Raw genomic sequence first — 22,926 nt, forward strand, 5'->3', positions numbered from 1 at the left:
ACCCGCCGTCGGTTCGCCCGGGGCGCAGCCCGCACCAGCGAGCGCCTCTTGCAGCGGTTGTGGGCCTGCCCCCGCGGCCCCTGCCATGACCGAGTCCCTCCCCCAGAGGAGACTCGTCCTCAGCGGTTGCTGCAGAGAGAGATGAAGGACCTGTTAGACCGTGAGACTAGTTCGGGGCCCGCCAATTAGAGGGACTCGGCGGAAGGTCGCCTGCGGCCTCCCGGACTCGTTCTCTTCGCCGCGTGAGCGAGGCCTCGCTAGCCTCCGGGCGCGCGGCAGGCGCAGGGGGCAACGGGCCCCGGCGGAGCGCGCGGGCGACATGTTCCCGCGAAGGCCGCCGGCCGGCCTGGCCGCCTGGCTGGTGGGCGCGGCGGCGGCGGCCGGGCGCGCGGGGCTGCGGGGCGGGGGCCTGCTCGCCCTGCTGGCCAATCAGTGCCGCTTCGTGACGGGCCTGCGCGTGCGGCGCGCGCAGCAGATCGCGCAGCTCTACGGCCGCCTCTACTCGGAGAGCTCGCGCCGCATCCTCCTCGGCCGCCTCTGGCGCCGGCTGCGCGGACGCCCGGGCCATGCCTCTGCCTTGATGGCGGCGCTCGCCGGCGTGTTTGCGTGGGACGAGGAGAGGATCCAGGAGGAGGAGTTGCAGAGGTAGGCCCGGTGGCGAGGTCGTGCCTGTTCCCTGAGGTGGGGAGGCCGGGTGTGGAGGTGGGGACATGGAGCCCTGGGGCCTGCCTTGGCGGTCAGTGCCTCTCGTGTACCGAGTGGTACTGGAAGTGACGATGCAAGTAGCTTGATCCTATTGTAGCAAACCACGTTTCTTTATTGCCTCTATGTGTTAACTTGATTTGTCGAGTTAGAAATAACTGCAGGTGTAGGTTAGTGGAGGACGAAGACTTTGGGAAGCATGACACTGAAATAACATTGTGAAAAATAGGTATTCGGGGGGAGGGTATAGCTCAAGTGGTAGAGTGCATGCTTAGCATACACAAGGTCTGGGGTTCAAACCCCCATACCTCCTCTAAAAATAAGTAAACTTAATTCTCCCTCCCCCCTCCAAAAAAAGAAAAACAGATATTGAAGGCATGTAGGCCATTGTTCACGTAACCTTTTTTTTTAACTTGTGCATTATTTTTCATATCCTTCATTACAGGTTACTTACAAGCCATTGAATATAGTTCCCTGTGCTATACAGTAGGGCCTTGTTGTTTATCTATTCTCTGCATAGTAGTTTGTATATTCACGTAATCTTTAACACATCCAGAAAGGTGCAAATTCCAAACAGGTTTTAAACTTGACCTGAGGGTACAGATAATGCAGTTTACAAAATTATTTCATCCCGAATGGGACTTCATGAGAAATGCCAGGGGAGCGCTTTTGTCATTGTGATTCGTTGGCAGAATTATGAGGCTGGAAATGATTTTGCCCCACCCCCCCCCATACAAACCAGAAGTGCAGACATTTTAACCTGGAAGAATTAGGTGAGTTTTATGCTACTGCCGCTAGAACTTTGGAAGTACAGTTTCATTAGGCTTAGAAATCACGCTGTCACCATCAGAACTTCTTCGTGAAAAGTGCAGTACCACTGATTAAAGTTTTCAATCCATGGTTCTAAACCTAGCCGAGCCCTTACAGTTTTCACGTAATATCATGGGGAAACCTTGCTTTGGGTCTTGTTTTACATTGTCACTGTATTTTCTTTTTAACAGATGTTCTTGAACTGTTCTATCTATCCCACCACACACACTGCCCCCTCAACTCTGAGACTGTGATTTCAAGAACGTAGGATTGTCCCCTACCCCAGATAAATCCCACACAAGTGTACTTATTTTAGCCATTTCTTCTGTTACTCCACATTTTTGGTTAGGTTAAAAGTGGAAATATTTCAGTAAAGTACCGTGACCTGTTTGGAGGTGTGGCACCTGGATGCCAGGCAGCTATTTGTGCAACACTGTGAATTGTGGGTAAATGCAGGTGTATCTTAAGAGCTGGTAATATTTTTCCTAGCAGGAAAGATGGCTTTTAAATGCAGTTTAAAATCATCACTACAAACAACCTTATTCACAAAAAAATTAAGATAGTGAAACGTGATGGGTAGCTTGCCTAGTTTCTGTCACTGTTCTTTTGCTATTTGTCCAGTGGTTCTAATTGTGTTCTTGGGTGTGAGAAATAAAATAATTTATGGGACAGAAACTTTTAAATTGAGAAATTACCAATTAAGTGTTTGAATTTTCATTCTGTCTTTTATGATGAAATACCCGTGTTCCACAGTGGTGAAAGTTGAAGGGAAAATTCCTAGTTGGATCTATTTGGGGAAGAGAAGAAAGACCAGGAAAGAGCTGTTGGGTACTAAAGAGAGGGAAGATGTTTTGGGGTGGGAGTTGAATAGCGTTAGGACCTAGGTGGTAAATGTCATTCTTTGGCTTATTTCGATGTTTTTATTTTTATGGACGATGTCCTAAGCCCTCTGATTTGCAGGAGCTGGAGGGGAAAATAAGATAGGAAATAGATGTGGTAAACATTTGAGTCAGTAGTGACTGCCCACTGTGGCAGAAAGAGATCAGATGGTTGCAACATTCTTGGTTCTAATCCAGCTGCTAAAGAGATACTGTTCTGCGATAACCCGCTTGGGAATTTCAGAAGCTTAGACAGAGGCCAGTGAGTTTACTTAAGGTGCCCTTTTTGACCCTCTCCAGAGTTGTTCCAGTGAAGCTCCTCGTTTAACACTCCATACCCATCTAATTCATGCTTGAATTCAGTCATATACTTAAAATTTGAGCAACTCACCCATTTTGATTTTTTTTTTTAATGTCTCTGTAGGGAGGCAGACATGCTGTTCAACTGCGTCTTGATTGTACAGTGATTTCACAGGTTTTTGTTTTCATAGCTTATCACTGTTTGTATTTTCTTGCATGAAGTATTTGGAGCACAGGTTAACTTTTTTTGGCTTGGTGTTTAAATATTATTTGCTTTAAAGGAAGCACTGCTCAGGTTGTCACAGCTAGCTTAGAACATCTTAGATTTTGTTTGTTCTAATGAGACGATTTTGGGTATGATTTCTTCCATAATGGAGCACAGTTGAGCGTGCCTCGGGACAAGTGCATTTCTTTCATTAATGGAAAAAGCATAATTGTCCCATGGCCCCTAAATCCCAGCCCTTGGCCCTTCTGTGCTGTTTCTGTACCAACGTGCCCTGGTACAAACTAATTCTGATACTGTTGTCTTAATCAAACAGTGATGGAGCATGCAGGACCTCTCTTTGAATGTGTGCTTTAAAGTGGCATGTGTTTTTTCTTATGTTAGTTAAATTTCTTTTCAGAATGACAAAGAAAAACCTTGCTTTCCATTCTCCTGTGCTTAAGAACATCTTAACAGATAGGAACTCATTAATCGAGGAACAGCAAGAAAATTTGAGAAAAGAAGTAACTGGAACAAAGTGGCTTTGACTCACTGATAGGCCATGTGTAGAAATTAGGACTTTTAATGCTTAGTCTAGTATTCTTACCCAATTGGCTTCAGTTAAACGATCAAACAAAATAACTTTTAATCACTGTTTTTGGTGCTAGCTGGCAATCTGTGAGCCAAGGGAAAACCTTTTGGAAAAATACAGCAGTAATTTTTGATTGCTTTGGAACATTAAAAAAGTTTTTTACAGGAAGAAAAAGAGGAAGGAAGTTAAGAAATATGAAAGGCTAGGGGAAAATGTTCCATTAATCTCTCCCCTCTTTTTTTAAAAGTTACAATTCATTACTCTAGAAGTTTGAGTAAATAAGTGCCTGTGAAGTTTCGTAAAGAAAATTGTCCATTTCGGTCTTTCAGAGCATTCAGAATACTTTTAACTTTTCAGTGTTCTATTGATTAGATAAATGATCAACAAAATGTCCTTTTGGCTTAAAGGAACTTTTTTTTTTGCCCCTGTCATTTGAGGGTTTTTACTATTATACCTTTGCAGATAATCAGAAGTGTGTAAAAGCTGACTTAAATTTTTTGAGATTGCCTTGATTATTTTATAGTTAACCAGTTTGGCCCAGAATTGCAGTGAGCTGGTTGATGTCTTTTACTGCTGGGTATGTCCCATAACGATTGTACTTGATGAAGTTCTCTAACTTTGACCGTAACTGGGAACTTGAGGAGAGGATCATTGAAATGAGGCAGTTGTCTTGCTGAAGTTACTGATTACAGGGACGGCTTCATCTGAATTGTTTTGGAGCCTTATATCAAGCTGTACACCTAGGGCAGGGAGGGGCCCCTAAATGAGCCAAATATGATTATACTTATTTTTCTGTTTTATTGATGTTATGCCTTCAATTTCCATAGGTCTTAGTCCATCCAGTCTTTCTCAAATATTGAAATGACTTCAGTTTTGGAGAAAGGAAAGCATTGACTGTCTTCCCTTGATCCTCTTACTAATCTGCTGGTTCTGTTACTATTTGGGGAATAATCTCTTTTGTCCTTCTTTCCTCTCTTCTTATTGCTTGTTTAAGTCTATTAGATAACAAGGTTCAGACACCTATCCCATCCAAATAAGATTGGGTACTGCAGGCTAACTTGAGGTTTATGATGAGAGGTTTTTCCTTCACATATATGATGGTGACCGTGTGCCTGTGTGCTAATAATTATGTCTGTCATGTCAGAGTTTAGGAGTTGAGACCCTTCTGAGATTCTTGAACCTGGAACATGACAATCATTGATGTTTTCATGATGTAATCTCACTCCAGCATTCACATTGTGCTCTTCAAAGAATGAATGTCATACCTTCACAAGACATCGCTATCCCCCTCTAGGGACTTAGTCTCATGTCTAATCAAGGCCACCTGGTGACCTTTAATCAGGTAGGAGAGGTTGATGAAGCAGTGGGTCAGAGGCTCTGCTGAGTCTTAGAAGGCTGTTAAAAATATCGCCTATAGACATATAGTTTAATTTCCTTAAAACCATGTTACTATATAATTTTATGAGCCTCTAATGTATTTTTAATGAGATGTTCCTGCCTCTCTTTATTATGTGATAAGAAGGACATTCAAGAGTCATGCTTGGTTTTTACCAAAGACTGCTTTACTGGTTCCTGAGAAGTGCCATAGCTGGTTCCACAGGATGCCTGGATTATTCTCTGAGCAGGTCTAGCTATGGTTTTACTTTTGCTTTCTCCTCTGCAAGGTCTTATTGCCTACTTTAAAGTTCCTTCCCTTTTTCTACAGTTGGACAGTTTTTACAGTGATAGCAGTCAATCCTATTTTGCAACTTTTGATTCAAATTGAAACTTTAAAAAGAATGGTTAAACCTTTTTCATCAGAACATCAGTATAAATTGTACTGGCTAGGGTACTTGGTTGCAAGCAAACTGAGATTGGTTAACTTAAGCCAAAAAGAGATTAATCAGAAAGGTGTTAGGTCACTCAGATCATTGACAGGAAGGCCAGGGAACAGGTTGGCCAAGAGAACAGCCAGGACCTGCTACAGGAATACTCTTTGGGCAGTATTGTTGGTTGTGTTTCCTAGATTGGTTGGATTCTCAACTCCCTCAAGATCACAGAGAAAATGTAAAACCTGTGCCTTGTGTCATTTCCTCAAGATTCAAATCCTCTACCAGAAGTCTCTGATTAACCTCACTTAAATTAGGAGCTGTGCTGTCACTGCTAGGGGTTAACAGGGGGGCTGTATCCCACCTATTTCGGGATTCTCCCCAAAGAGAAAAAGATCTCAGGCAGTTAAAACAACAAATGTCCCCATAGATAAATATTTTCATCTAAGTCCAAAGTTCAAAATTCAGAGAATTGGAACTTTAGAGCTAATAGAAACCTTTAAGGAATAGTATCCCCACTTTATAGGTGGGAAAAGGGAGGGCTTTGCAAGTAAAATGACTTGCATAGGATCACACCACTAGTTGGCAGAGCCAGGACTTGAAAAGAACCCAGATCTCTACCCTCACCATCGCTTTGGATTGCTCTAAACTTTAATCTTGGTTTACCAGTGTAACATTGAAATTTTGGCTTTTAAAGCAGTGTATAAATGTGATCTTTAAGTAAGAACTTGAATTATTGAGGGCTACTTCCATATTTATTTATTCACTCAATTTATTCAGTGAACATTTGTTGAGCATGTCATGTCTACCAGGCACTTGATTGGAGCTGGAAATGAAAATATGAAAAAGACTGATTCTGAGCCTTTAGGGAATTCACAGCTTAGTAAGTGGGACAGATATAAAGATAGATTAATTATAAGATAATGTGATATGTTTCTATAGAGGAATAAATGTAAAAGTGTATATGGTTAACTCTGCCTAGGAGTTAACCTTGAACTGTGTGTTTTTCTGGAAGGTTGAAGAGGAGTAATAGACAGGATGTGTCAGTAGGTGGTGTCTTCAGTCTTGTATCACAGAAGCATTTGTATGTGACACAGCCAGCAATCTTGCTTTCCTATTTGCTACTTAAAGGTTTTGGGGAAAATGCAAGCCATGTTTTTAAAAAATATAAATAAAATGTTTCACGTATATAAGAAGGTTTAAAGAATAACATGAATGTTACAAATGCACTTACATTTAAGATATAAAATATTGTAAATACAGTTAAAGCCTTTTCTGGACCCTTTCCCAACTGAAGTATCCTCTGTCCTCCAGATTATCCCTGTTTGTTGTATTCCATTCCCATCTGTCTTTATACATATGTATACATCCCTAAATGATATATAATGACACATCATTTAACTTTTTTTTTTTTAATGGAGGTACTGGGGATTGAATCCAGGACCTCGTACATACTAAGCATGTGCTCTTCTACTGAGCTGTAACCCACCCCATATGGTATTGTTTTGAATATTTTAAAGCTTTATGCAGCCCTGGACAAAATACTAACAAACTGAGTCCAGCAACATATAAAAAGGATTATATTCCATGAACAAGTGGGATTTATCCCAGGAAAGCAAGGCTAGTTCATCATATAAAAATCAATTTAATATATTGCATTATTAGAATGATGTACAAAAACCACATGATCATGATCATCTTAATAGATGCAGGAAAAGCATTTGACAAAATCCAACCTCCTTTCATAACAACAACAAAAAATTCACGAACTAGGAATAGAAGGAAACTTCCTCAACATGGTAAAGGGTATCTACAAAAAACACAGCTAACAGCATAGTTAATGGTGAAAGATAAAGCTTTTGCCTAAGATCAGGAGCAAGACAGATGTCTGCTCACCCTTCAACATTGTACTGCATAATCTTGCCAGGGAAATTAGGCAGGACAAAGAAATGAAAGGCATCCAGATTGGAGAAGAAGGTAAAACTAACTCTATTTACAGCTAACATGATCTTGTATATAGATAATTGTAAGGAATCCATAGGAATTTATTAGAGCTAATAAATAAGTTCAGCAAGCTTGCAGGATATAAGATCAGTTTACAAGGTTGTGTTTCTGTAAACTAGCAATGAACAGTCTGAAAATAAAGTTAGGAAAACAATTTCATTTGCCATAGCATCAAAAAGAATAAAATACTAAGGAATAAATTTAACAAAATAAGTACAAGACACCCTGAAAACCACAAAAGATCATTGAAAGAAATGTTAAAAGACGTAAATAAATGGAAGGATATACTGTGTTCATGGATTGAAAGTCTTGATATTGTTAAGACGGCAGTACCACCCAAAGTGATCTGTAAATTCAACACAGTTCCTATCAAAATCATAGCAGGTTATTTTGTGAAAATTGACAAGCTAATACCAGTGCTTAGATGGAAATGAAAGACCCAGAATAGTCAAAACAGTCTTGAAAAAGGACAGAATTGGAGGACTCACCCTTCCTGACTTTAAAACGTACTACAAAGCTACAGTGATTAAGATGATATGGTACTGGCATAAGGATAGATATATGAATTGTAGGTATATACAATTTTAGAGTTTAGAAATAAACTCTTACCATTATGGTCAATTTGATTTCTCAATAAAGGTGCCAAGACAATTCAGTGGAGAAAGAATAGTCTTCCACAGATGGTGCTGGGACAACTGAAGATGCACATGCAAAATAGTGAATTTACACCCCCTGCCTCACACCATACACAGAAATTTAATTGGATCAAAGATCTGAATGTAAGCTAAAACCCTTAGAAGGAAATATAGGCATAAGTTCTTAATGACCTTGGATTAGGCAGTGGTTTCTTAGATAAAAAAACACCAAAAACTAAGCAATCAAAGAAAAAAGATTAACTGGACTTTATCAAAATTGAAAACTTTTGTGCGTTAAAGGTTACTATCAAGAAAGTGAATAATCTAAGATTTCAATAGATCTTTCTCCAGAGAAGATAAACAAATGTTCGGTAAGCACATGAAAATACGCTCAACATCATTAGTCGTTATTCGGAGAATACGAATAGAAGACCACAATGAGATAGCACTTCACACCCAGGAGGATTGTTAGAATCAAAGAGATGGACAAGAACAAGTGTTGGCAAAGATGTGAAGCAGTTGGAACCCTCATACATGGTTGGTATGAATATAAAATGGAACAGCTGCTTTGGAAAATAATCTGGCACTTCCTCAAAAAGTTAAACATTGAATTACCATGACCCAGCAAATAACACTCCCAGGAATCTACCCAAGAAAACAAAAGCTTATGTGTATACAAAACTTGTACGCCAGTATTCACAGCAGTATTATTCATAATAGCCAAAAAGTGGGAACTACCGAAATGTCCATCACCTGGTGAATGGATAAACAAAATGTGATACATCCATAGAGTGGAATATTATTTAGCCGTAAAAAGCATAAAGTACAGTGTGAATGAACCTTGTAAATATGCTAAGTGAAAAAAGCCAGATCGAAGAGATCATCTATTGTAAGATTCCATTTATATGAAATGTCCAGAATAGGCAAGTCCATAGCGTCAGAAGGTAGGTGAGTGGCTCTCAGGGGCTGTGAGGAGTGACTACTGTTGGGGATGGGTTTCTCTTGGGGATGACAAAAGTGTTCTGGAATTAGTGGAAATGGTTGTACAACCTTGAGACTATACTAAAAAGCACTGAATGGTATACAGTAAAAGGATGATTCTTATCATATATGAGTTACCTCTTTAAAAGAGAGGAGGAAAAATACATAAATACTCTTATAATGTGATAGGAAGACAACGCAATAAAAATGGGCAAAACATCAAATGACCTTCATAATTATAAATCATAATGATTATTTAACATTTGAAGGCTAATTATATGCCAGGTACTAAGCACTTTACATGTAAATTTATTTAATATTTACAGTCAACCTTTGAAGTAGGTACCATTATTATCCGCGTTTTACAGATTAAGAAGTAAGGATTGGTTAAGTAATGTAACACTCTAGTTGATGAATGTTGGACTAGGATTCAGACTCATATTTTTATTCACTACACTTTATACTGCTTTAAACCCACACTGTTCTGTACTCTTGTTTGTGTGGACGTTTCATTTCACAGGACTGACTATGCACTGTGCCTGTTTTTTTCCTTTCCAGATCCATTGATGAGATGAAACGGTTGGAGGAAATGTCAGGTTTGTTTCAGAGCTCTGGAGTTGAACGCCCCCCTCCCGAACCAAAATCCCAAACCCAAGGGCATGAGGATTCAGGAGGCAAAGAGCAACCGTGGGAAATGGTGATGGACAAGAAACACTTCAAGCTGTGGCGGCGGCCCATTGCAGGCACCCACCTTTACCAGTACAGAGGTGAGCCCAGCCCGGCTGCCTGGGGGTGTGCTCCGCGGTCGGCGGGTGCACAGCGCTGTGTTCCTCCTGCTCTCCAAACTCTTCTATTCTGGTTGTTCCTCAGGAAATTTGCCCTGGTTTGCTGTTTGTTGTTTTTCCTCTCCCAGATGACGAGCGTTTCCATGTCTTTGCTATACTTTGCTATAGATTGTCTAACTTTGCTGCCCCAATGTGACTTCTCATTCCCGAATCTGCCTCTAAGATCTGTCAGTGCTCTGTAATTGAGATGCAGTTAAGTGACAGTGAGGTGAGTGATGAGACCGTGGCAAACATCCGTATTCTTTCCTGTCGTTCTAGTTTTTGGAACCTACACGGATGTGACACCCCGGCAGTTCTTCAATGTTCAGGTGAGTAAATTTTTCTCCCCAGTCTTGGAGCTGCTGAGCCTAGAAATCTACTTGCCATTGTCTGCATGAGTCATTTCTCTGACTCAGAGGACACTGGCTTCAGTACGTCCATCTGTCTCTGAACCCTCATCTCATGTCCAATAGCATCTGGGTAAACGTTAGACTTAGGATTTCTTTGTTTGTCCAGTGGGGATAAGGCTGATTTGATCCCTTACAGGGCTGTTGGGAAGATCAAATAGAGGGATGGATTTGAGTGCTTTAATTTATCTTATAAGGCTTTATGGTTTTTTTTCTAAACAATTTGAGGGTAGGTTATATACCCTTTATTCCAAAATCCTTTGATAACGTATATTTTAAAAACTAGACGTATTCGCTTAACTAGCCATGGTACCATTATTAGCCAGTAAATGTACCACTGATGCAGTATTTACAGAAGCTTTGTTTGTGTTCCAGATTTATCTGTTGGCCCAATGATGTCTTTTATGGGATTTTCCCCTTCCGTGCGGATCCAGTCAGGATTTAGTAGTCTGAAACTAGTCCACAGTGACGGTGTTTATTTAGTAAAGATGAAAGGTGTCTGTTCAAAGACTGCTTTCCTCCTTGGAGGGAAATGTATGAAAAGGGGAGGTGGGATTACCCAGGGTTCTATAAAAAAATTTTTTTCCCTTCCTGGATCTTTCTTGTTTTACTGGACTTGCAGTCACTACTTTGATGATTATAACACCCACTGTGAATATACAAGAGCATGCTTTCCCATAAGCACTGAATTTTGTCAGTCTGTATTTAATTTTTGTTGGTTTGGATGTTTATGATCTGTGTTGTATTTTGAAATTCCTTAGTTACTAGTGATGCTAGAAATTTTTAAAAATACACTACTTGAATTTGTGTGAGGTGTCTGCTCGTGTTTTTGGACTTTCTGTCTGTTGATAACTTACTAGAATTATTTTACCCTTACCTGTTTATATCACTGTCTGCTGTATTTTCCCCAGACGTATCTATTGTGATATTTTTTTCTTACACTTTCTTTGATTTGGCTTTTTCTTGTTAAGATTGACTTTCTAGGTAATGGTAGTGGCCTACAAGAAGGGATTTTAAAAGACTCTTATGTAGTGAACACAGCCATGTCTTTTGACACTCTGGCACTGCCTTTTGGGTCAGATCACTGTTTTCAGAAGAAGGTCCTTGGGTCAGAGGTCCAGACATCTGGAGACATCTCCCACAGCTCTGTTTTGGATCTCTTGGGCTCTCATGGTCTTTTCTTTCCCGCAGCTGGATACAGAGTATAGAAAAAAGTGGGATGCCCTGGTGATCAAGCTGGAAGTGATTGAGAGGGATGTGGTTAGTGGATCTGAGGTTCTTCACTGGGTAACCCATTTTCCTGTGAGTATTTTCTCTTCTGGTTTTACTTTTATCATGTCCATGTGAGGCAGCGCACTAATCCTGCCCCTCCTTTCCTTTAGTATCCAATGTACTCACGGGATTATGTTTATGTTCGGCGGTACAGCGTGGATCAGGAGAACAACGTGATGGTGTTGGTGTCACGGTATGTATGGTGACCTGTGGCTCCTGCTCAGTCCCCTTAGCTGTGTCCTTCGTTCATGGGTGTCTGTGGTGGGAGTGTGCTTGTCCTCAGTGCCTTAGAGGTGAAGCCAGGGCCCCGTGCATCCCAGCTAGAACGTGAGTGGGCTGTGAGGACTGAGGGGATGTAAGCTTTTCAGTAAACTAACGAATTTAGTTCCTTAATGTTGACAATTAAAAAAAGAAATGCTCTCTTCTTCAACACAAAGCCTAGCGAGCCAGGAATCACCAAGTTAACTCACTTGATTTTTAGAACTTATTTTATATTCATTCATCTTAGTGACTTCTGTTTTATTTTAAGATTAGAGGCAGCCTTTTAGATTTTCCTCTTAACTTTAGCTCCTGTATTATTTTCCTTGTAGACAGTAGATTACTAAGAGTTTCCTTAACTTTTCTCTTCCTAGTGCCGTGGAGCACCCTAGTGTGCCAGAGTCTCCAGAATTTGTCAGGGTCAGATCATATGAGTCCCAGATGGTTATCCGTCCCCACAAGTCATTTGATGAGGTGAGTTCTGCACCATCCAGGAGGTGATGTGGAGTGGCTTTGGGATTTTCTCACGGAGTGCCTTTTATCTGAACCCGGGGAGCTTGGCTTGCTGTGCCCAGTGGTTCTTGAACGTGGCACACATCAGAATCCCCTGGAGCTTGTTACAGCAGTGCTGGGCTGTGGCTGAGAATTTGCGCTTTTTAAGAAGTTCCCAGGTGAGGCTGATGCTGCTGGTCTGGGGACCACCCTTGAGGACCCCTGCTGTAGAACATTGTACCTGGAGACCCCCCTAGACAAAGCAGTGGTGGCCATTGGCTCCCGTTACTGCGGGACAGCTCGGAGATGATGGCCCCTGACTCGTCAGCCGGTCGGTGGCAGCGTTCTTGGGTGAGCACCTTTCCCATCAGAATTTCACCACAGTGGGCAGAACACCTGCCACCTTTCTGGACTCTGTTTCCTTGTCTGTAAAATGAGAGAGCTAGATTCATGCTCTCTGCCTTCTTTAAAATTTTGTGACCTTTCTTTGAGAGAAATATTTTCTTCAACTTAGTGCAGTGTTTTATTTTTTATTTTTTTAGCCAAATCTCTGTTGAGTGTACATATTCATTATTGCGGTTGCTGGCTTTAGTTCTGTTTCACTTTATAATGGCTTTGTTTTAGAGCTGTATGACTGTTCTTTTAGCATGGTTTTGTTCTTGGCAAGTTGTTTCATTTCTCCACCTGAAGTGGGACTTCTGGTGTGACGGGAATGGTGGTTCGCCTCAGTCGGTGTGGTGTTTCACTCTTGTTTTACTGGGAGATCTGTGTGTTACTTCTGCATCATTTTTAGAGCAGTATTTTTCAAACCACGGACTGCTACCCAATAGTGGAAGACAAAGTTAATTTAGTACTTAAAAAGAAAAGGAATTAATAGAAACTGAGTGTAAGTATATTTCATGAAACGTTTGGATACAGAAGTATGTATGGGTGTGTGTGTATGAGAGAGAGAACTAGATTGCAGTATAAAAAGGATTATTCACAGTGTGTTGTAAATATAGTTAAAAATGTTGTAAAGTCCTTGCTTTAGAAGCTGGACAAGAAGTCTGCTGTTGGTGGCTAGCTACCTTTAGACTGGGGAGCCTGGGTCAGGGTGGGGATGGTGTGGGAGTCGGGATTGCACCTCACTCACTTTATGTTGCTTTTGAAATTTGAAGCCTTGGCCATGTAGTTCCTATTTGGGGAAAAAAAAAAAAGTGACGAGTTCCAGCATTACTGCTTTAGATACCATGACCGTGAGACAGCTCAGGCAGAGTTTTGCACCTGGCAGAGTGTGTTGCATCCAACAAATAATTTCAGTTGGGGTGGGGGAACAATATGAATTAATCTGTATAATTCTTTTAGTATATTGTGGCAAGTTCTTATGCAAAAGGTTAGTTCTTTTGAAAAGTTGGTTCTTGTGAAAAGGCAGACTGTGGATGGAGGAGAGCAGGAAGGGCACTGGAGGCAGAGGACGTGATTCCACCAGAGACAAAGGTAGAAATCAGCCTGGGATGTTCAGAGACTTACTGTTCAAGAAGGAAGGTAGAGGTTAGGGAGGGGTGAAAAGTTACAGTCACCATGTGCAGAGGGACTTGAAAACCAGGCAGCTGAGTTGGGATTTGCCAGATGGGGAGTAGATCCTTGGGCCAAGGTATGGTGTTTGGTTTGTTTTACTTTTTATTGGGAAAATTTGAAATGTATACAGAAGGTGAAGAAGTAGGATAGTATAGTGAACCGTCTGTGTTCTTCCTGACAGTGACCGAGCCATGGCCAGACTTGCTTTGTCGGTTCCCTCCCCCGTTCCCTTTCCCACTCCTTGATTATTTGGAAGCAGATCCTTGCTTTGCTCTAGAAGAACCCTTACATGAATTCTTCCATAGATATTTCAGTATTTATCTCAAAAAGAAAAGAGATTATTGAAAACTTAATCTCAATATCGTAATTCTCTAAAATCAGATATATATAGTGTTCAAATTTTCTTGATCTTCCATGAATTTTTTTGTAGTTGGTTTATTTGCATCAGGATCCAAATAAGATCCAGACATTGAAACATGTTCATACTGCCTATAGCTTTGTATCTATCTCTTGAGTTCCCTCCTTTTTTTTTTTTTTTTTTTTTTTTTTGCGGTTATATTTATTGAAGAGCCAAGTTCTTTATTTGGATCTTGCTGGTTATATCCCTATAGTGTCCATAGTGTCATTTAACATGTCTCTGTCCCATGTGTTTCCTGGATGCGGGTACTTCGATCTAGAGGCTTGAACAGATTCAGGTTGTTTGTTTCGAGGTTGTTATTAGAAGACAAACAATGTCTGATTTCCTCCTTTTTTTTTGTGAATTTGGAAATGACGATTATTGCTCAGATCTATTTCATTTGAGGTTACAAAATGCTAATTTTGTAATTTCTTCATTCTTTCTTCACTTATTTCCATTTATTAGGTGAAATACTTTAGGTGAAAATTTCCTCATAAATTGTTTCGTTTCCTGTAGTTCACAGGGAAAGGGAAATTAGAGGAATGCTTGATTTGTTTCCTTCATTTACTGAGTTTTTTGGTGGGGGGTGGGGGTAGTAATTAGGTTTATTTATTTATTCTTAGAAGTACTGAGGATTGAACCCAGGACCTCATGCGTGCTAAGCATGCATTCCACCACTTGAGCTCTATACCCTACCCCCATTTACTAGTTTTTTAAATAATGTATTATTTCTCTGTAGTGATTCTTCAAAGGTAAAGTTTCAGTTTTTTGTTTTTGTTTTTGTTTTTTAAAGAAATGCCTTTATAAACTCACAAATTTAAACATATTAGGTTGGTCTTAATCCATTACAGTTACTATTGTCGGTGCTCAAATTGTCACACTTTTGGCTGTTAGGAACCTCTTGTTACTAGCTGGAATCCTTTTGACTTGACCTCAGGAACTCTCCTGTTTTCTGTTATTATAAGGTATTCCAGGTTCATCTTGAATAGTTTTAGCTGTTAACCTGGAAATTAGCATTTCTTCTAGGGGCCCTGATGCCCTTTAAGGACATGGCATTTAACTACCACAGTTTGGCCTCTAGGAGTTCTCATAGCTCGGGGCTTGCTCATTGTTTTTAGGCCTTTTCAGAAGATAGAACTAAGTAATCAGGTTTGTTTGTTTGAAAGGTGCATCCTAAGTGCACACTAGTACTTTTAATTCAAATTCAGGACCGCAGAGTGTACGTCTATTTTGTCCTTAGGATATGTATACACTGTGTGCAAAATACTGAGTTTTAAAGTCACTCGAATTAGGTCCTCTCTTTGTGGTTTTTCCTACCAACTCAGGTCATAATTAGGTTCCTTGTTTGCTAGTTTTTTTAGATACTGCTTATTACATTTAAGTTTCTTCTATTAAATAATGCAAAAAGGTGGGAGGGTGTAGCTCAATGGTAGAGTGCCTGCTTAGCATGTACGAGGTCCTGGGCTTAATCCCCAGTACCTCTATTGTGTGTGTGTGTGTGTAAAGAAATCACCACTTTAAAAATAAAAAATAAATAAAAATTTAAAAAGTAATAATGAAAAATGTGTGTTTCCAAAGTCAAATATATAAAAGAAATAGAGTAATTTAGCTTACATCCCTGTTCCTTCTACCCAGTTCCTTCCTTCCAGTAGGTAACCATTGTTTTCGATATAAGCAGTAGTGGATGAGAACCCTGGTCTTTTGACTTGTGTTTTATGGGAAGAATAATTTAGTCTGCGTGTACTAACTCATTCAGTCTGGTAGCCAGCCTCTGTGGTGGGAGCTGTTACTGTTACCATCACGCGGGCTTCACCTCTCCTTCCTCTTTACCTCCGTGGTATTCAGTCTGTGTCTCTGTTACGGCACCTGTTTAACCTGTTAGTTGGAAGCTCCTGAGGGCAAGGACTGGCGCATTTTTATTTCCTCTGTGGTACCTAGCACAGTGCCAGACACAGAGCAGACATTCAGATACATGTTGAGTAAATGAATAAAAGGTTAAAACATTTCACCCAGGAAATAAAGAAGATGGATTTTGGTGTGAAGACATGAGAGGTTAAAGTCATAGTGCTGCCACCTACAGTTGTGGCCAGGCTGCTTTAAGCAGTGCAGACTTGGAAGTGGTTGTCTCTTACCCACTTTGGCTCACACCTCTCCTAGGCTCAGGATACCTAGAATCTCTTTAATCCTTATCCTCACTGTACCAGGCAATGTGCGGACTGAGCCAGAGAGTGGGTGCCTGGGCCTTGTGGTCAGAATTCTGGGTTCATCCTGGCTCTTGTTGAGTATGTGGGCTGCCCTGGGCAAAGTCACTTAGCCTCTTTGTGCTCAGTTTCCTCATGTATAAAATGGGGGATAACAGTACCTACCTAATAGGGTTGTGAGCAGCTGAAGCAGTTCCTGGCATGTGGTTAAGTGCTGTATGTGTTTGCTATTAGTAGAAGTGGTAGTAGAGTTCGTATCATTTTGGTAAAGATTAAGATGTTTAAACACTGCAGGTAAGCGTAGGGTCCTCAGGACTGCCCCCACGTTCACGTTCGAAGATTCCCTAGAAGGACCCAGCTTGCAGTCACTCTCATGGCTGAGATTTATCACAGTGACGCAGGAAGGATGCACAGCTGGATCAAAAGGAGAAGGACCCAGGCAGAATCTGGAGGAATCCACTGCAGGCTTCCTCCTCATGTGCTCCCTCCATGAGGGCTCACAGAGCACGTCCTCCCCCAGCAACAAAGACCCAGCAACGTCTGTGTGATTTTTTTTTTTTCTTGCCCGAGGAAGCCAATTAGAGATTCAGCACCCGAGATTCTTACTGGGGGCTGCTCACATTGGCACCCTCTGCCTAGCTCATCCTAGAATCCCAGCCCCAGGAGGAAAGCAGATGCTCAGCATCAAGCGCACTGTTTGCACAGATGAGACCCAGGGAGCCACCCTTTAGCATTTAACTGTGGACTGGGAGCCGTCGGGAGCCAGGTTCCCAGACGCCAGCCTGGGGGCAGCCTCACAAGATCATAACCTCTCAGGTCTTCGGTGTTAATAACTCAGAATTTTTTGCACAGGGTGAAAAAAATGCCACTTTCCACCCCAGAATCTGATCTTGGTTGTTGTGTGTTATGTGGGGGGTAATTCATCTTTGTGGTTTTTCTTTTCCAGAATGGCTTTGACTACTTGTTGACATACAGTGACAATCCCCAGACTGTATTTCCTCGCTACTGCGTTAGTTGGATGGTTTCCAGTGGTGAGTGGGCACTTGTAAAGAGGGCCTGGAACCTGGGCTGAGCGTTTTTTTACTCTAGCTTCATAATGGCAACAAGGAGATTCATGCTCGTCTCACTAAAGCCCTTTCAAGTTCATTCTTGAATATTGTTTTGAAGTTATTAAAGCTTCCAACTGCAATTTGGAGTGAGTCCCAAAAAGGAACTTAGGTCCAGAGGAGAGTTATAAGAAGAACATCAGCTTAATGCCTTAAATGTGGACTGTGCACATTAATGTATTTTAAAATTTGCTGCTTAGTGTTGGAAGCCATAAAATCTAGCATAGAAAGTGTGATTACAGGACAGTCACCTGGAGAGAGGGGCCACCACCCTTGCCTGACAGAGGCTGCATGTCACTGCTGTGCCTGCGCCCTTCCCTTTTACTCTCTTGCCTTAAAAGCATCCTCATGTAGTTTCCTTCCTTCTGGTTCTCCACAGGCCCCTTCTTATACCTCAGGGGAGAATGATGAGGGAGAGATTGGGTGTTTCTGTTCAACATTTCCCTAAACAAGGTTGGCAGATACTTAGGCTGTGCCACTGATACATGATATTTTTTTAATCACCTGAAAGAGAGCCTTTGGGGATTTGTGTGACCTGATCAGCACCCCTTTTCACAGGGTCTCAGGGGTTATGGGTTGTTTTCACTCCCTGTACGCTTTGGTTGTCTGTCAGTCAGGCTGCGATCTCTGTTAAGGAGGCATTGGCTCCCTACCATGAAAGGAAGAGGCCCATCTGGTTTTAAGACTACTGCTGGGTTGTATGTCCTGTCTGTCTAGATTTCCCTCTCCCAACAGGCATGCCAGATTTCCTGGAGAAGCTGCACATGGCCACGCTGAAAGCCAAGAACATGGAGATCAAAGTTAAGGACTACATCTCGTCTAAGCCTCTGGAAGTGGGTAGTGAAGCCAAGGCCACCGCCCCATCTTCCGAGCGGAAGAGCGAGGGCAGCTGCGGCCCTGCCCGGATCGAGTATGCGTGAAGGACTTTGGGAGAAGAGGGACAGGCTGCTTCCAGCCCTGCCTCGGTTTCTTATCGCTCCGCTGCGGAACAGGACATGTGTTAGAGGTGTCTGCTGTAACCACCAGTGCAAGATAATTCATCAGTGGTGTCCAGTCTCTTCAGAGCCCTTCTGCTCTTTATCAAAACAGAGGAGGCAGCATCCGTGGGGGCATTGTCATATTCTCAGGCCGAGCATTTTGAGATTCAGTATTTCACTGAGCTAATCTGGAACCAACGTCTCATCTCAGGCCAGAGGGGACGACATCTGTTGCTTCCTCTGAGTGGTTTCCTCCACCCACATTCCATTCTCAGCCTCGGTTCTGCAGTACTTTGGGTTTCCTTTGGTTCTGAACGTCCAGCTGGACCGACTGGGTGGTTGAGTCTCCAGTGAGGGTCATGGGGAGCGCTCTTGGTCACAGTCTTGGTGTTGAGGGGTGTGAACTGTTGCTTGGCAGTGTAAGTGCCTTGTCCTCACCTTGCTCCTACCTTTAGGGGCAAAGTTTGTACCAAGAAATGTCTCTTCACCTCCCATTCTTATCTCACTGACTCACCCTACCCGAAGCAGTTTCCGTGGAGTTGGCCAGTTCGTCTGTATTCACGGTCTATATTAACTTACGTCGTTGCCTCCTTCTGTAGCCCATTTACCAAGAACACTGGGAAGCTGATCCTTTTAGACATCACTCTGTATTGTCAGTGTTTTTGACAGGGTCAGTGGAAATGCTCAAACCATTACACTTTAGCATTTTTTTTTAACCTTTGTGTCAAAAAGTGGGAATTGGGGAGTTGAATAGATTTTCCCATAGTCCAGCTGTACAGAGAACACCTTTTTGATTCAGGCATATTTTTCACACTTCAGGTTTGATTGGATGCCAAGGACTTGTCCATGTTGGGAGGCTACAGGCAGAGAGATGGGGGTTGGGCGGCTCCCTCTCAAAGCTGTAGACAAGCTGTGTGAACGAATAGATGGAATCTTGTCCCAAATGCTAATATAAGGAGGATGTGGTTTATGTGACCCTCTCTCGTTCCTCTGAAGAGGTTTTCCTCTTCTGAGCTGAAATAAAAGCAGACGGCGCAGTTTGGATACAGTCACAATCAGGTGGGATCGGTCTGGCCTAGCTGAGTGACTAGGTTCTCCCCCCAACCCCCGCTACCCTTTTGTGTTGTTGAAAAGAGGAGCTAAACCTGAGACTAACTTTAAGCCCCTTGACCTTTTTGTTGCCTAAGTTTTGTGCCAAGGAAATGCCTGCCCCGGTGTTTCATGTCTTGCCTTCTCTGCGTCGTTGGCAGAGCAGAGATGCGTCAGGCAGTCCCAGCTTCTTTTCTCTTCTCATCCCCAGGACGTGACGCAGCCAGGGCAGAGCCCCTGGGTTCGGTGTGAATTTAGCGCCCGTGGTTTTTGGAACGTGGTCAGGTGTGGTGGGAGCACATGGGTGTTACGGAGCTGGGTGTGGCAATTTTACTCTGCACTTGGGGTTGGTCTGTACAGTTACTCGTGTCATTGTAATGATTTAACCCCTGACTGTGACATTTTTATCAAATGTGTGAATAAATACATAAAGATTGGTACCAAAGAGTGTGTCTTCAGACAGATGTTGGTGGGGAAATCTTGCCTGCTGGACTGACTTCTCCCTGATCATGAAGTTGGCACGTGGGAGCGGCGGAGCTTGGTCTTCCTCGGCGGTAACTGACACACAGCTCGCCCCTCGTCTAGACTGTCAGCCCTTTCCAGGTGACCTGTTTGGCAACTGAAAACAAACGACCTGTTACCACTTCCTTGTCTTGATCTACTACTGACCCATACCCTTTGCTTTAAAAGAAGGATCGATGGAGGAAACAATTTTGCTGATAGTATTACTAGGGAGGGAGTGAGGAGAGGAGGGGACTCAAGCCTGGGTGTGGACTGTGGGCACACATCAGGACCCTGGCCGGGGAGGGAGGGTGGAGAGCTCACAACGCGAGACCTGGTGGGAAGTGGGGTCACACAGGCCATCCTGCTGGAATGCAGATTTGTTCCAAGGTGATTGATACATCAGAGACACCCGGAGCATCACATGAATTTGTGATTTTGCCAGAGGGGAAACACTACGTGAACACAAATGCACAGCCAAACTACGACGGTCATCTCCCTGTTGCTCCCAAATAGTCACTGGAAAGACCTCTCTCCTGGCAGACTGCCTGTGAGAGGTCGTGTGCTATGCCGCACACGTGTCTGTGACCGTAGGTTTAGGAAGCTGGAGATTCTGGCCTCCGTGCTAATGCGGGGACCCCTGCTCAGCACCCCTGCCGAATCCAGGCTCTGCATGAGCAGTTCCGCTGAGAAGCAGCTGAGTTCTTGTTGTGAGCAACACTTCCGTGGTCAGACAGCTCTGGTTTCAGGAAGTTCTTTACCTGGAGACCAAATGGGCCTCAGTGTCTACCGCTGGGTCACACCCTGTCCTTGGAACGACACTAGAAAGTGCTCCCATTGGACAGCACCTCGCGTTCTTGAGGATGGTGCTCATGGGACAGCTTTTCCTGTGGTTCATGTCATCTGCAGCTTCAAAAATCTTCCAGCTTTTTATTTTGAAAATGTTCATACATGTGAGAAGTGGAAAGAGTAATGATACTAAGACCTTGTGTGCCTTCCCCTACCTTTGCTGGTTGTTCACTTGCTTTATCTTCCTCTCTGTACACACTTCGTTCCGGACTAGACTGTGTCCTAAAGTTGGTATGCTGGACCTCTAACCCCCAGTGTGACGGTGTTGGAGATGTGGCCTTTGGGAGGCAGTAGGTTTAGATGAGAGCATGTGGATGGGGCTCCCATGATGGGATTGGGGCCCTTACAAGAAGAGACCAGAGGCTTGGTTGCCCTCCCTCCCACATGTGAGGACACAGGGCAGCTGTAGGTAAGCCAGAGAGAGAACTGTCATCAGGAACAGAAGAAGCCAGCACCTTGATCTTGGACTTTCGGCCTCCAGAACTATGAGAAATAAATTTCTGTTGTTTAAATCACTCAATCTAAGGTGTTTTGTGCTGATGGCCCAAGTAGACTAATGCACTTTTTCATGACCATTTGAAAGTAAGTTGCAAAGCGTTTCACACCTAAACACTTGAGCATGCTTTGTTTTTCTGTCCGAGGTTTATTGAAAATATTACAGCACAGCAGAAAGATTCAAACAGCTCCCCGTGGTGTTTTGAAATTCATCCTGTCAGCTGAGTGACCTGCAGTTTGGACAGACTGGCAGAAGTCCAAGAGCTTCAGTATTTCCTTAGTGTCAGGACCTACTTCAGTGATCTCCTGATCCAGGGTTGAGACCTTGGGCATGTAACTGTCTCTCCTTTCTCTCCTCCTCCAGCAGCTTGATGGAGATGCCTCACTGGGCCTCTCTGAACCCACTTCATCAGATGTGTGACGCAACCTGCTATCTTGTCGCAGTTTCTTGCTGGGAATAATGGCGATCCCACACATGCGCTTGTTGGTGTGGAAGTAGCTGCCCAGGCGTGTGTAGTATTTCTCAACGATGACCTGAGCTGCCTTTACAGTTGTGGTGTGAATGCGGCCCATGTTAGCGGGTCCTTGGTAAAGGATGAGCATGCTTTTTATAATAAGGATGTACTGTGTGACATGAGCACACTGACAAACAATGGTCATACTATCTAATAATTGAGTCCATATTAAAATTTCCCCAGTTGCCCCCAGATGACTTAACAGCAATCCACCCCCGCGTTCAGTATCCAATTCTGTCTTTTGTCAGTAGCTAAGTTAGCAGCTGCCCTTTGTAATGTGGCTTCATGGGTGCCTGAGATAGTTCAGTGCGGCGGTTCCCAAACAGCAACACCTGGAAGTTTTGAAAACTCCCACACCTGGGCCCCACCCCTGGCCAGTTACATCAGAATCGCTGGGGGTGGGGGCATGTTAATGCAAGCGAAAGGATAGAAAATAGGCAGCAAGCTCCCTTGAGCTGCGAACTACTAATATAAGCTGCCATTAACTTGTTACCAATCTTGTCATGCTGTTCGCTTCTGTTGGGCTTGGCATCAGCTAATAATAGCACTGTCACTGAGCACCTGCTGTGCCAGACACGGTGCTTCGTGCTTTGTGCAGGGTCTCATCTAATTCTACAACAGCCCAGTGGGTATGTGGCTCTCCCTGTTTTATAGGCAGGAAGTGGCATCAGAGATTAAGTAATTTTCTTGCTCAAGGTCACACAGGAAGTGACGGAGCAAGGATGCAGCCCTCTAGCTTTGATTTCTACAGACACCTCTGGCAGCATGGCTTCAAACTTAGGTTAGTTTCTCATAAATGCTGTCATGCTAGATTCCTTGCCAGGGCTGTTGACTTAACTTTGGAACCTGGATCCTAGGCTTTCTTTTTATTCGTCTTTGTTAATTTCATGAGGTTTACGCCTCCCCTACCCCCAGCTCCATCATTTAATTGCGAATTGTTTGATGGTGCTCTTTGTCTGGGTTTTGGGAGCACAAATATAATTTCTTCCCTGAAAACATCAGGATGTGCACCACTACCACGACATACGAGTTAATATAAAAAGATAGGGCAGTTTTCTTAGGGACATCTTGAGG

General features: G+C 42.9%; 1 protein-coding gene and 1 pseudogene across 1 annotated transcript; one reads left to right on the top strand and one right to left on the bottom strand.

Moving 5' to 3' along the window:
- The first annotated feature begins 319 nt into the window (after window positions 1–319).
- Window positions 320–19,937, top strand: STARD7 (StAR related lipid transfer domain containing 7). The gene is made up of 8 exons (XM_006177628.3): window positions 320–645; window positions 9,471–9,679; window positions 10,016–10,065; window positions 11,335–11,445; window positions 11,526–11,608; window positions 12,048–12,147; window positions 17,267–17,351; window positions 18,162–19,937. Exons 1-8 carry the CDS (start codon window positions 320–322, stop codon window positions 18,344–18,346), a joined length of 1,149 nt encoding a protein of 382 aa, XP_006177690.2. The 3' UTR covers window positions 18,347–19,937.
- Window positions 19,938–21,475: 1,538 nt separating this feature from the next.
- LOC102507051 lies at window positions 21,476–22,175 on the bottom strand (annotated as a pseudogene).
- Between the last annotated feature and the right edge of the window lie 751 nt (window positions 22,176–22,926).

This window comes from Camelus ferus, chromosome 28 (genome assembly GCF_009834535.1).
Source record: "Camelus ferus isolate YT-003-E chromosome 28, BCGSAC_Cfer_1.0, whole genome shotgun sequence".
Taxonomy (NCBI): Eukaryota; Metazoa; Chordata; class Mammalia; order Artiodactyla; family Camelidae; genus Camelus; species Camelus ferus.

Bases quoted from the DNA above. Each gene is read 5' to 3' on its own strand.
- STARD7 (XM_006177628.3), top strand. From the start codon at position 320: ATGTTCCCGCGAAGGCCGCCGGCCGGCCTGGCCGCCTGGCTGGTGGGC. The intron at 10,066-11,334 runs GTGAGTAAATTT...TCTTTCCCGCAG, and splicing joins GGCAGTTCTTCAATGTTCAG to CTGGATACAGAGTATAGAAA. The intron at 17,352-18,161 runs GTGAGTGGGCAC...CTCTCCCAACAG, and splicing joins TAGTTGGATGGTTTCCAGTG to GCATGCCAGATTTCCTGGAG.